General features: G+C 52.6%; 1 protein-coding gene across 1 annotated transcript in view; it reads left to right on the top strand.

Annotated features, from left to right (window-relative positions):
* The window catches only part of IQCE (IQ motif containing E), a 97,769-nt gene that overhangs the window by 20,235 nt on the left and 63,193 nt on the right, over window positions 1-14,341 (top strand). The window contains exons 7-8 of the mRNA XM_075319209.1: window positions 2,987-3,057; window positions 4,053-4,166. Coding sequence (XP_075175324.1) covers window positions 2,987-3,057; window positions 4,053-4,166 — 185 coding nt within the window. The remainder of the gene's footprint in view (window positions 1-2,986; window positions 3,058-4,052; window positions 4,167-14,341) is intronic.

The raw sequence follows: 14,341 nt of genomic DNA, 5'->3' as shown, positions 1-14,341 counted from the left end.
TCAAGGGACAGGTCTCTGCTCTGTCAGTTTTGTTCCAGCGGCGTATCGCCCAGCTGGCTCAGGTGCGCACCTTCATGCAGGGCGCATCTCACATCATTCCGCCTTACCGGCGGCCCTTGGATCCCTGGGACCTTAATCTGGTCCTCACGGCTTTGCAGAAACCCCCCTTTGAGCCTCTGAGGGAGGTTTCTTTGTCTCGTCTTTCACAGAAAGTGGTCTTTCTAGTGGCCATAACTTCCCTCAGGAGAGTCTCTGATTTGGCTGCGCTCTCTTCGGAGTCACCTTTTTTGTTTTTTCATCAAGACAAGGTGGTTCTCCGTCCGACTCCGGACTTTCTTCCTAAGGTGGTTTCTCCTTTCCACCTTAACCAGGACATTTCCCTGCCTTCCTTTTGTCCGGCTCTGTTCATCGCTTTGAAAGAGCGTTGCATACTCTGGATCTGGTGCGGGCGCTCCGGATCTATGTGTCTCGCACCGCTATTTTTAGGCGGTGCACCTCTCTTTTTGTGCTGACCACAGGTCGGCGTAAGGGCCTCTCGGCTTCTAGGCCGACCCTAGCTCGTTGGATTAGGTCGGCCATTTCCGATGCCTACCAGTGTACTCAAGTGCCTCCCCCGCCGGGGATCAAGGCACACTCGACCAGAGCTGTCGGTGCCTCTTGGGCTTTCAGGCACCAGGCTACGGCTCAGCAGGTCTGTCAGGCTGCCACTTGGACTAGTCTGCATACCTTTTCGAAGCACTACCAAGTGCATGCTCATGCTTCGGCAGATGCGAGCTTGGGCAGACGCATCCTTCAGGCGGCTGTCGCCCATTTGTGAAGTTAGGCTCCGCCTACTTCTCAGTTTTCTGTTTATTCCCACCCATGGACTGCTTTGAGACGTCCCATGGTCTGGGTCTCCCATAGGAACGATAAAGAAAAAGAGAATTTTGTTTACTTACCGTAAATTCTTTTTCTTATAGTTCCCTATTGGGAGACCCAGCACCCTCCCTGTTGCCTGTTGGCAGTTTCTTGTTCCGCGTGTTTTCACCGGCTGTTGTTGTAGACAGAGGTTCCGGTTGTTCCGGTTTTTGCTCTATCTCTACTTGTGGGTGGCTATTCTCCTTCAGCTTTTGCACTAAACTGGCTATATTTGGTTATCCAGGGGGTGTATATGCTCAGAGGGAGGAGCTACACTTTTTAGTGTAGTACTTTGTGTGTCCTCCGGAGGCAGAAGCTAAACACCCCATGGTCTGGGTCTCCCATTACGGAACTATAAGAAAAAGAATTTACGGTAAGTAAACAAAATTCTCTTTTTTATATAGTGCTAACATATTTCACAGCGCTTTACATACATCAGGAACACTGTCCCCATTGGGGCTCACAATCTAGAGTCCCTATCTGTATGTCTTTGTAGTGTGGGAGGAAACCGGCGAACCCGAAGGAAACCCACGCAAACATGGGGAGAACATACAAACTCCTTGCAGATGGTGTCCTTGGTGGGATTTGAACCCGGGACCCCAGCGCTACAAGACTGCAGTGCTAACCACTGAGCCACCACAAGACTTCAGTGCTAACCACTGAGCCACCGTGCTGCCCACTTTCCTCAATTAGATGGAACAAAAAGTGCAGCATTCAGCAATGTATGTCAGGGAGGACGGAAACCAGACATCTCCCCATTACAGTTATCGGGGTCCTTACACGGACCCATTTTGCAGATAAATTCTATTTCTCTCTTCTTAGAAAAGAGCTAAGAAACAGAACATAAAAAGGCGAATGTGAACAGAGCCAATCCCGTCGAAATCTGAAAGCTTGTCCGATGTGCACAGCTGCCTTTTATGTATAACTAGCTGTAGTACCCGGCGTTGCCCGGGATAGTAACTGTCTGTCTGTCTCTCTCCCAGTCTCTGTCTGTGTCTGATGTCTGTATCAGTCTCTCTGTTTATCTCTGTGTCTGTCTCTCTATATCTCAGTATCTGTCTGTCTCTATCTGTCTCTGTCTCGTTCCCAGTCCCTGTCTCGTTCCCCGCCCCTGTCTCGTTCCCCGCCCCTGTCTCGTTCCCCGCCCCTGTCTCGTTCCCCGCCCCAGTCTCGTTCCCCGCCCCAGTCTCGTTCCCCGCCCCAGTCTCGTTCCCCGCCCCAGTCTCGTTCCCCGCCCCAGTCTCGTTCCCCGCCCCAGTCTCGTTCCCCGCCCCAGTCTCGTTCCCCGCCCCAGTCTCGTTCCCCGCCCCTGTCTCGTTCCCCGCCCCAGTCTCGTTCCCCGCCCCTGTCTCGTTCCCCGCCCCTGTCTCGTTCCCCGCCCCTGTCTCGTTCCCCGCCCCTGTCTCGTTCCCCGCCCCTGTCTCGTTCCCCGCCCCTGTCTCGTTCCCCGCCCCTGTCTCGTTCCCCGCCCCTGTCTCGTTCCCCGCCTCTGTCTGTCTCGTTCCCCGCCTCTGTCTGTCTCGTTCCCCGCCTCTGTCTGTCTCGTTCCCCGCCTCTGTCTGTCTCGTTCCCCGTCTCGTTCCCTGTCTCTCTCTGTCAGTCTCCCCACCAATATCTTATTACCTCACACATAAGCTTCATATAGTAACAGTTTATTTTGTTCCTATAGTAACCAATCACAGCTGCTATTAATAACCTGTAGCTCACACCTCCATTCACTTTAATGGAAGCAGGTGTTTTGGAGAGTAACTGTAAAGAGCGGGGTTAAATTTTCCTGTCAAAACGTAGTCTATGACGTTCTCTGGGCCACGTGAGGAGTCTGTGCAAAATTTCGTGATTGTAAATGCGACGGTGCGGATTCCTTTAGTGGACGGACAGACACACTAAAATAAATAAATAAATATATATAATATAACACATACACACACACACACACACACACACAGATACATACACTCAGCTTTATATATTAGACGATTTCAGAAATGCAGGAACTCTACTCAGAAATCTGCTGCTTTGTGCGGGTTTGTGTTCTTATTTGCTGCTGCTTTTGTTATGTTGCTCTTTTCATGTTGTTTTTCTATCGTAGGTTACATCCCCGGGACACCAGATTTCAAAGAGAAAGAGGACATGTACGACCAGATCCTAGACCTGAAGAAGGTGCGTGTTCTCTTACCGCTTTGGTTGTATATACTCTGTATAAGCAGTCACCGAAGCTTACCACAAAAAACTGGGAACTTATTCACTCGAGTATAAGCCTAGGATTATAAGACGCACTCCAAACTTAAAATTTTTAATGTTAAAATGGGGGTTCTTCTTATCATATTAGCGTGCCTTATATTAATTTGCTCATCAGGGCGTGGTGGTGGTGGTAGTAGAGTGGCTCAGGAGGCTGGGTCGGTGATGCTGCAGGCTCGAAGGACGGGGGTGTTCGCAGCTCAGGAGGGTCACAGGACGGAAGGTCGGCAATATTTATAGCTTGGGGGTGTCACAGCTCAGCAGGGTCGGCGATACTGAGGACTCAGTGGTGTCGCGGCGGGCACCATTGAGCCTCCCGGCGTGTTGCAGGCTCCATTGAGCCGGCTGGGGGTTGACACGATAGACTTCAAGAAAATGGAAGCGGCGCGTGCGCAGATTGAGATTCTGGCTCCCTGAGATTTCAAACTGGGCGTGAGCTGCTTCCGAAGCCGTTTTCTTGAAGTCTATCGCGTCAAACGGAGGCCGGTTCAACGGAGGCTGCAACCCACCGGGAGGCTCAATGGTGCCCGCGCGACACCCCTGATTCCTCAGTATCGCTGAGCTGCGACACCCCCAAGCCATAAGTATTGCCGACCTTCCGTCCTGTGACCGCGACCCGGTAAGCTTTATCCGGATTATAAGACGCACCCCTATTTTGCCCCCAAGTTTTGTGGGAAAAATGCATCTTATAATCTGGAAGTGGGACCCTCATTTGATTATAAGCAGAGGGGGGACTTTTTCAGCATAAATGTGCTGAAACAGTCAGCTTATACACAAGTATATACGGTAATTATTGTTTTCAGTGAGGATTTTATTTTGTGAATTAATCACGTTCCTTATATAATACACCAATCATTTTCACCCCCCAAAAATCTAAGCAGTGTTTCAAATATGATCATTTTTTATTTTTTCTTCAGATGTTACAGACACAAAAATCTGAAGCGGACGTAATGAAAACCAAGCTCAGACGATCGGAAGAAGAAAACAACAAAAAGGACCGTCAGATCGAGCAACTGCTGGATCCCACAAGAGTGAGTGTTACCCAGAGCAAAGAAGCCGTACCCATAAGCCCATACTCTGACCTCCACAACTACAACCTCCATCATGTGACTCTTTTAAATCTCCATACTGACCCCACTGTAGTTGTAGGAGGAGGAGGTGAGCTGTGACATCATCTATTGTAAATGGGGGATTCCGTGTAATCAGTTCTGTATAGAAGTGTAATCCTGTCTGTGATGATAATAAGACAAAACAATCACTGATCTCGAGGAGACCAGCCAGAGAAAACACTGCCGGCAGCCAACGAGGGCGCTCAACACAGTGAAATCCTAGGTGCATTGCCCCCTGGGAAATATGCAAATCAAAAAAGTCTGTGGAGCCTCTGTTAGGAGTCTCGACACAGAAACTAGCCAGATATCCCTCCGGTAAGGACCTAGCCAAGGAGTGGCTCTTTTTGGGAGACCACCATAACCACCATATTCAGTGGCCCTTTTAGTCAATATCCAACTCTTTGACGAGTTTAAAGATATGACAAGGGAAATACCAAGGCCAGGTATCCATCCACAGACAGCTGTTTCAGGGTATTGCCCCTCATCAGTGTGGAGTAGGATTCTGGCCAGGTGGGAGCAATGACTAGTAGGCCAACAGGACAAAACAATCACTGATCTCGGGGAGACCAGCCAGAGAAAACACTGTTTTTTTGTTTTTGTTGCTTTTTCTGCTGTGTTTTTGTTTGTTGTGTTTTTTGTTGCTATTTGTTGCTTCTTTTTGTTGTCTTTTTGTTATATTTTTTGTTGTGTTTTTGTTGCCTTTCTGGCTGTGTTTTTGCTGCTTTTTTGTTGTTGTTTTTGTTGCTTTTTCTACTGTTTTTCTTGGTTTTTGTGTTTTTGTTGCTTTTTTGCTGTGTTTTAGTGTCTTTTTTTTGCTGTAGATTATATGTAATTTGTCTACAGTACATGCTTAATAAAGTTAAATTCACCAAAAAAGCAGCAAAAATGCATGTTTGCGGTGCTACACTGTTTTTGCACTTTCTCATTGTTTTCTATGGTGAAAAAAATGCTGCAAGAACACAGAAAGAATCGACATTCTGCAGTTTAAAAAAAAAAAAAAAGCAGCAGTTTTCCAATTCAGTCAAGATAAAAAAAACAAAAAACAATTGTGTGCATGAGATTTCTGAAATCTCATCACTTTTGCTGGTACTGCAGCTGTTAATTTGCATTAAAAAAACCCATAAAAAATGCAACGTGTGAACATCGCCTCATTACATCACAGCCGCATTCAGCCTCAAGAGGTCAAGAGATTGGAAAAAACATGGCTGCTTTCTATCAGAACCAGTAGCTGCATCTGGTCCTCAGCTCTGGGTTTGCACGGGAGGGAGCGGTTGTGTTTCTTCATCGTTCCTTATGGGAGACCCAGACCATGGGTGTATAGCTTCTGCCTCCGGAGGACACACAAAGTACTACACTAAAAAGTGTAACTCCTCCCTCCGAGCATATACACCCCGTGGATAACCAAATATAGCCAGTTCAATGCTTTGTGTTCAGGAGGTCACACACACACATGCATTCTCTTTTGATTTTTGATTTTTCATTTTTGATTTTAAAGAATTGGAAGAAAAGCGGGTCCGAGCCTGGACTCCCGGCATGTCCCTTCTCACCCCACTGTGTCGGCGGTGCTGTTAAGGTTGATTTACAAGGCTGGAGCCTTACATGCCGCGCTCCTTCACCATCCCTCGGGCTCTGGCTTGAAGTGGGAGCCATCACGGTTCTCACTGCTTTGCAGGAGACCGGTCTCCATCCGCAGCCCTTTCAGGACCCTGCCGGACGGAGCGCTCATCCCTCAGGGACCTGGCCCTGCGTCTCATAAGCTAAGTATTGAGACGTTATTGAGGGGTCCCTTGTACATTTATTGTGGGGAGAGTGTGTTATTTAACTTTGCTGTAATTTCCGGCCGGTTCTCTGTTTTTTTTCCTGAGAACCGCGCCGAGGGTGCCTGCTTGTCGGCCGCATGGAAAAATTTAGGCCCCGGCTTCGGCTGCGGCCTACTTTCGTTTTCACTGCCCCTGCATGTCAGTCATGCAGGGGGACAGTGCGGCGCCGCCCACCGGCCAATCAGCACAGGGGAGGACACTCCTCTCTGAGGAGATGTTTCCCTCCCCTGTATTTCTCCTTGGCCCTCCGGTTCCCGCTCTTGGACTAAACCCCGCCCCCCCTCCTCACTCCGGCGCCATTTTATCAGCGTTCACACACTGATCGGCGCTGGCTGCTGCAGCTCTGCAATCTGTCTGGGGGTCCAAGCTGTGGAATCCGGAGGGCACACAAAACGGTCTGGTAAGCCACAACCTCTGGTTGTGGACTTTCTTATACACTCTCTGGGGGTCATTCTGAAGGAGTGTGTTCTTTACTGCAGAGCCTCCACCTCAGCAGCATGTCTCTCACTAGGAGCAAGGCTGCAAGGCTTTACTCTATATGCACTGCATGTAAGCTCATACTGCCTGAACCGAGCACATATCCACATTGTGATGCCTGCTCTAACATGGTGGTGCCTCAGCCTGGAGTCTCCCCAGGGGTCCCTCCGGCTGCTCCAGCCCCGGTGGCTGAACCCCCGGCTTGGGTAGCATCGTTTTCTAATGCTATCTCCCAGTTCTTTGCCGACTCCATGGGACAGCTATCCCGGACTCTGCTGACCATGCATCAGCCCCCTTCTCAGGGCGCCTCTGCTGCTCCGACTCGCTCTGCAGAGCTCACAGAGGATTTTTCATCTGTTCCCAGACCCCGTCCTCCTAAACGGAGACGCAGGGACTCTTCTCCTTCCTCGTCCCACGGCTCTGATTCACGAGCTGAATCGCAGGGCGAGGAGGATGCCTTTACTGTGGGCTCAGACGCGATCTCTATGTACCCCATTGATCTAACCGAAGGTGATGCAGATGTTAGTGATTTGATTGCGTCCATTAATTCCGTTCTGGACCTCAATCCGTCAGTATCAGAGGAACAAGCCTCTTTGGTAGAAAAACACCAGTTTACCTCACCTAAGAGAGCAAGGAGTATGTTTTTTAACCACTCCAGTTTTCAGGCCACTGTGACCAAACCCAGGGCCTGTCCTGACAAACGCTTTCCAAAGCGTAGTTCTGATGACCGTTTTCCCTTTCCACCAGAGGTGGTCAAGGAGTGGGCTCATTCACCAAAGGTAGATCCTCCGGTGTCTAGAATCTCAGCCCGGACAGTTGTATCTGTGGCAGATGGCACCTCACTTAAGGATCCCACTGACCGCTAGGTTGACCTTCTGGCCAAATCTGTATATGAAGCGGCAGGGGCCTCGCTCTCCCCGTCTTTTGCAGCAGTGTGGGCTCTTAAGGCCGTCTCTGCTTCTCTGGCGGAGATGCATTCCCTCACCAGGGACTCTCTGCCCGAAATGGTTGCCTTAACTTCCCAGGCTTCGGCTTTTTCATCCTATGCCATGTCTGCCATTCTGGAGGCTTCTCACCGCACGGCGGTGGCTTCCGCTAATTCCCTCGCGATCCGCAGGATCTTGTGGCTTCGAGAGTGGAAAGCAGACGCTTCTTCAAGAAGTACCTTGCTGGGCTCCCTTTTGCTGGGTCCCGGCTGTTCGGTGAACAACTGGATGAAATTATTAAGGAGGCTACTGGCGGGAAGAGTACTTCCTTGCCACAAACTAAAACCAGGAAACCTGTCCAGGGCAGGAACCAGTCGAGGTTTCGTTCCTTTCGTTCCTCTAACTGGTCATCCTCTAAGCCCTCAGCCTCGTCCACTAACTCAGCCAAGGATCGAAAACCCAGCTGGCACACCAAGCCGCGTCCTCAGAAGAACGGAGGAGCCGCTGCCACTAAGGCAGCCTCCTCTTGACTATCTGGCCGCGCCAGCAACATCCTTGGTCGGTGGCAGGCTCTCCCACTTTGGCGACGTGTGGTTTCAACACGTCTCCGATCAGTGGGTGCGGGATATCATCTCCCACGGCTACAGGATAGAATTCTCTTCCAGCCCGCCAAACAGATTTTTTCTGTCCACTCCCCCCTGCTCCAAGGCCGCCGCCTTCTCTCAGGCCGTGGCATCCTTGCAGGCCAACGGAGTAATTGTACCGGTTCCCGCCCGGGAACGGTTCAGAGGTTTCTACTCAAATCTCTTCCTAGTCCCCAAGAAGGACGGTTCCTTCCGGCCCATCCTGGATCTCAAGCTTCTCAACAAGCATGTTCAGGTGCGGCACTTTCGCATGGAATCTCTGCGATCAGTCATTGCCTCAATGACCCAAGGAGATTTTCTTGCATCCATCGACATCAGAGATGCCTATTTGCATGTGCCAATTGCAGTTTCACACCAGCGTTGGCTACGTTTTGCAATCGGAGAGGAACGTTTCCAATTCGTGGCTCTCCCCTTCGGGTTAGCCACGGCCCCTCGAGTATTCACCAAGGTCATGGCAGCAGTGGTTGCGGTTCTGCACCTCCAGGGGTTGGCAGTGATTCCTTACCTGGACGACCTTCTAGTCAAGGCTTCATCCAGTGCAGACTGTCAGCGGAGTGTCTCGCTCACTCTCGCCACGCTTGTTCAATTCGGGTGGCTTGTCAATCTGCCCAAGTCCACTCTGACCCCGACCCAGAAACTTACGTACCTAGGGATGCAATTCGAGACTCTGCCGGCACTTGTGAAGCTGCCCTTAGTCAAACAGCAGTCCCTTCATCTGGCGGTGCGCTCTCTGTTGAGGCCCCGCCGTCATTCCATCAGGCACCTCATGCAGGTGCTGGGTCAGATGGTGGCATCAATGGAAGCGGTTCCCTTTGCCCAGTTCCATCTGCGTCCCCTGCAGCTGGACATTCTCCGCTGTTGGGACAAGCGGACCTCTTCCTTGCACAGGCTAGTGGCTCTGTCACCACAGACCAGGAGCTCTCTTCAGTGGTGGCTTCGGCCCCTCTCTCTCTCCCAGGGACGCTCCTTTCTGATCCCGTCCTGGGTGATTCTCACCACGGATGCCAGTCTATCCGGCTGGGGAGCAGTGTTTCGTTTCTCCACCACCGAGCACAGGGCACTTGAACTCCGTCCGAATCAGCCCTCTCGATCAATGTGCTGGAAATCAGAGCGGTGCTCCTAGCTCTCGTAGCCTTTCACCACCTGTTGGCGGGCAAGCACATTCGAGTCCAGTCAGACAACGCGACAGCAGTTGCCTACATCAATCACCAGGGCGGGACTCACAGCCGCCTAGCAATGTTGGAGGTTCAATGTATCCTTCAGTGGACGGAGGACTCCAAGTCCACCATATCCGCAGTCCACATCCCAGGCGTAGAAAACTGGGAGGCAGATTATCTCAGCCGTCAAACCGTGGACAGCGGCGAGTGGGCCCTGCATCCAGCCGTGTTCCGGTCAATCTGCCGCAAGTGGGGCACTCCGGAAGTGGATCTCATGGCATCCCGGCACAACAACAAGGTCCCGGTTTACGTGGCTCGCTCCCACGATCCTCAGGCCTTGGCAGCGGATGCGCTGGTTCAGGATTGGTCCCAGTTCCGTCTGGCCTACGTGTTTCCCCCTCTAGCTCTCTTGCCCAGAGTCCTGCGCAAGATCAGAATGGAGGGCCGTCGGGTCATAATCATTGCTCCAGACTGGCCCAGGCGAGCTTGGTACCCAGACCTGCTCCGTCTGTCCGTAGAGGTGCCGTGGCATCTCCCGGATCGCCCAGACCTTCTCTCACAAGGTCCGTTTTTCCGCAAGAATTCTGCGGCTCTCAGATTGACGGCGTGGCTCTTGAGTCCTGGATCCTGACAGCTTCAGGCATCCCTTCCGAGGTCATCTCCACAATGACTCAGGCTCGGAAGTCTTCCTCGGCCAGGATTTACCACAGGACTTGGAGGATTTTCCTGTCCTGGTGTCGCTCTTCCGGCCATGCTCCTTGGCCTTTTTCCTTGCCGACCATCCTGTCTTTTCTACAGTCCGGTCTGCAGCTAGGACTATCCCTCAATTCCCTCAAGGGACAGGTCTCGGCTCTGTCAGTGTTGTTCCAGCGGCGTATCGCCCGACTGGCCCAGGTGCGCACCTTCATGCAGGGCGCATCTCACATCATTCCTCCTTATCGGCGGCCTTTGGATCCCTGGGACCTTAATCTGGTCCTCACGACCTTACAGAAACCCCCCTTTGAGCCTCTTAGGGAGGTTTCTTTGTTTCGACTTTCACAGAAAGTGGTCTTTCTGGTGGCCATAACTTCTCTCAGGAGAGTCTCTGATTTGGCTGCGCTCTCTTCGGAGTCACCCTTTTTGGTTTTTCACCAAGACAAGGTGGTTCTCCGTCCGACTCCGGACTTTCTCCCTAAGGTGGTGTCTCCTTTCCACCTTAACCAGGACATTTCATTGCCTTCCCTTTGTCCGGCTCCTGTGCATCGCTTTGAGAAAGCGGTGCATACTCTGGATCTGGTGCGGGCGCTCCGGATCTATGTGTCCCGCACCGCTGCTCTTAGGCGGTGCACCTCTCTTTTTGTGCTGACCACAGGTCAGCGCAAGGGTCTCTCGGCTTCTAAACCGACCCTAGCGTTGGATTAGGTCGGCCATGTCCGATGCCTACCAATGTACTCAGGTGCCTCCCCCGCCGGGGATTAAGGCGCACTCGACCAGAGCTGTCGGTGCCTCTTGGGCTTTCAGGCACCAGGCTACGGCTCAGCAGGTCTGTCAGGCTGCCACTTGGTCTAGTCTGCACACCTTTTCGAAGCACTACCAAGTGCATGCTCATGCTTCGGCAGATGCGAGCTTGGGCAGACGCATCCTTCAGGCGGCTGTCGCCCATTTGTGAAGTTAGGTTTTGCCTACTTCTCAGTTTTCTGTTTATTTCCCACCCATGGACTGCTTTGAGACGTCCCATGGTCTGGGTCTCCCATAAGGAACAATGAAGAAAAAGAGAATTTCTTTGTCGCTCCATTGGGAGACCCAGACAATTGGGTGTATAGCTTCTGCCTCCGGAGGCCACACAAAGTATTACACTTTAAAAAGTGTAACCCCTCCCCTCTGCCTATACACCCTCCCGTGCATCACGGGCTCCTCAGTTTTATGCTTTGTGTGGAAGGAGGCACACATCCACTCATGCATTCTCATTTTAGTTATATCGGTTGGAAGAAAAGTGGGCCCCCACGGGGCCCCCGGCATGTTCCCTTCTCACCCCACTACGTCGGCGGTGCTGTTAAGGTTGAGGTACCCATTGCGGGTACAAAGGCCGGAGCCTCATGCCGTCTCCTTCACCATCCCTTAGCGGCTCTGGGAGAAGTGGGATCCTGAGCGGTCATCCATTCACTGGGACCGTGCTCCCTCCGCAGCCCCTGTGGGAATCTGTCGGACAGGAGTCTATTTATCCTCAGGGACCGGGCCCTGCATCACTAAGGTACTGTGTGTCCCCATGGGGGCTGTGCATGGAGCGCCTTCATCCCGGACGCTGCAGCAGCTGCTTATTTGTGACGACCGGCGGACTTCCGCGCCGACCGCGCCTGCTTGTCGGCCGCGGTCTTAAATTTAGTCCCCGGCTTCAATTGCGGCCTAGTAGCAAAACTCCCGCCCCCGGGCCTGTCTATCAGGGGTAAGGGCGGGACTGCCGACCTGACGTCGGATGTGAGGGCCGGAGCATGCTGTATGTTTCCTCCCCCCTCACTGATCACTGTGGGGACTCCAGATTCCCGCACTTTTTCTAGCGCCGCCCACGGCCCCACTCCTCCCCAGAGAGCTCCGGCAGCCATTTTTTTGGCATTCTGCCGGTGGAGGATTTCCAGGAAAGAGCTCTGCAACGCTGGGAGACCTAAGGCAGGGAATCTGGAGGACACACGCTCCGCTTTTTAGCGGTCGGTAAGCCACACCGGTCACCCGGTGCTGGTCCCCTTAGGGTGCCGGAATAGATACTATATATTTATATATTTCTGTTCGGTCGGGCTGTATACCCTTTCCCATATACCCTCAGTGATCACTCTCCTAGGAGACAACAGCATGTCGTCCACAAGGAGCAAGGGTGCCAAGGCACAGGGTTATTTTGCGACCTGTACCTCTTGTGCGGCTAAGTTACCTGCGGGTTCCACCTACCCTCACTGTGAGCAATGCTCAACCCCTGTTTTGCTTGCTCAGCCGGAGCCTCGGTCACTAGTGGGCCCCTCGGCTCAGGTAGACCCCCCTGCTCTCCCTGTCCAGGCGGCAGGGACAGAGTTTGCCGTTTTTGCTGAGAAACTCTCTGAGTCACTTTCACAATCCATGGCTCAGTCTATGGACAAATGGTCTGCCAAGCTGCTTGAAGCTTTGCAGTCCAGACCGGTCCTTACACAGGCCCCGGGCCCTGTTGGATCGTCGCCTCCAGGCCCCTCTCTGTCCGCGCCGCAGCGCGTTCCCAGGGGGGGCCCTAGGTCTCACGTGGAGGACTCCTGCCCGGACCACAGTCCCAGACCGGCTAAGCGGGCCCGCTGGGAATCTTCCCCGACTTCTTCACGCTGCTCGGGTTCCCAGCTTGAGGACTCTCTGGAGGACGAGGCGGACGTCGCAGCTCAGGGCTCTGACCCTGACGTTGCTCTCAATCTTGATACACCTGAAGGGGACGCCATAGTAAATGACCTTATCTCGTCCATCAACCAGGTGTTAGATATATCTCCCCCGCCGCCACCTGTAGAGGAGTCGACTTCTCAGCAGGAGAAACACCAGTTTCGGTTCCCTAAACGTACACGGAGTGCGTTTTTCGATCACTCTAACTTCAGAGATGCTGTCCAGAAGCCCAGAGCGGTTCCGGACAAGCGCTTTACTAAGCGCCTTACTGACACACGTTACCCCTTCCCCTCTGACGTAGTTAAGGGTTGGGCTCAATGTCCCAAGGTGGATCCCCCAGTCTCTAGATTGGCGGCTAGATCTGTGGTATCGGTTGCAGATGGCTCATCGCTAAAGGATGCCACGGACAGGCAGATAGAGCTCCTGGTGAAATCCATCTATGAAGCCACGGGCGCGTGTTTTGCCCCGGCTTTTGCAGCCGTGTGGGCACTCCAAGCTATCTCAGCTTGTCTGGCTGAGATTAATGCGGTCACACGTAATTCTGCTCCGCAGGTTGCGTCTTTGACTTCTCAGGCGTCAGCTTTTTCTTCCTACGCCATGAACGCAGTTCTAGACTCTGCTAGCCGTACAGCGGTGGCATCCGCTAACTCTGTGGCAGTCCGCAGGGCCATGTGGCTGCGCGAATGGAAGGCAGACTCGGCTTCCAAGAGGTTCTTAACCGGTTTGCCGTTTTCTGGCGACCGCTTGTTTGGCGAACGATTGGATGAGATTATTAAGGAACTTGTATACGTATTTTGTATGTAACCCCCTTCTCATGTACAGCACCATGGAATTAATGGTGCTCTATAAATAAATAATAATAATAATAATAATTAAGGAATCCAAGGGAAAGGACTCCTCCTTACCCCAGTCCAAACCGAAGAGACCTCAGCAACGGAAAATACAATCGAGGTTTCGGTCCTTTCGTCCCTCCGCTAAGCCTCAATCCTCTTCGTCCAGCAGGCCGGAGAAAGGCCAGAGGAACTCCTATGCGTGGCGGGCTAAGCCACGCCCCCAAAAACCCGCCGGAGGCAATGCCTCCAAGGCGGTCTCTTCATGACTCTCGGCATCCACGAACCGCATCCTCGGTCGGTGGCAGGCTCTTCCGCTTTTGCGACGCCTGGTGGCCACATGTTCAAGACCGATGGGTGAGAGACATTCTGTCTCACGGTTACAGGATAGAGTTCAGCTCTCGTCCCCCGACTCGTTTCTTCAGAACCTCTCCGCCCTCCGAGTGAGCCGATGCACTTTTTCAGGCGGTGAACGCTCTGAAGACAGAAGGAGTTGTGATCCCTGTTCCCCCCCAGGAACATGGTCGCGGCTTTTACTCCAACTTGTTTGTGGTGCCAAAGAAGGACGGCTCGTTCCGTCCCGTTCTGGACCTCAAACTGCTCAACAGACATGTGAGCACCAGACGGTTTCGGATGGAATCTCTCCGCTCGGTCATCGCTTCGATGTCACAAGGAGACTTCCTAGCATCGATCGACATCAAGGATGCTTATCTCCATGTGCCGATCGCATCCGAACATCAACGCTTTTTGCGTTTCGCCATCGGGGACGAACACCTTCAGTTCGTGGCATTGCCTTTCGGCCTGGCGACAGCCCCACGGGTGTTCACCAAGGTCATGGCATCGGTTGTGGCGGTCCTACACTCTCAGGGCCACTCGGTGA

The sequence above is a fragment of the Anomaloglossus baeobatrachus genome, chromosome 7 (genome assembly GCF_048569485.1).
Source record: "Anomaloglossus baeobatrachus isolate aAnoBae1 chromosome 7, aAnoBae1.hap1, whole genome shotgun sequence".
NCBI lineage: Eukaryota > Metazoa > Chordata > Amphibia > Anura > Aromobatidae > Anomaloglossus > Anomaloglossus baeobatrachus.
Note: the sequence above shows the minus strand (reverse complement) of the source record. Positions and strands in the feature narration are given on the sequence as shown.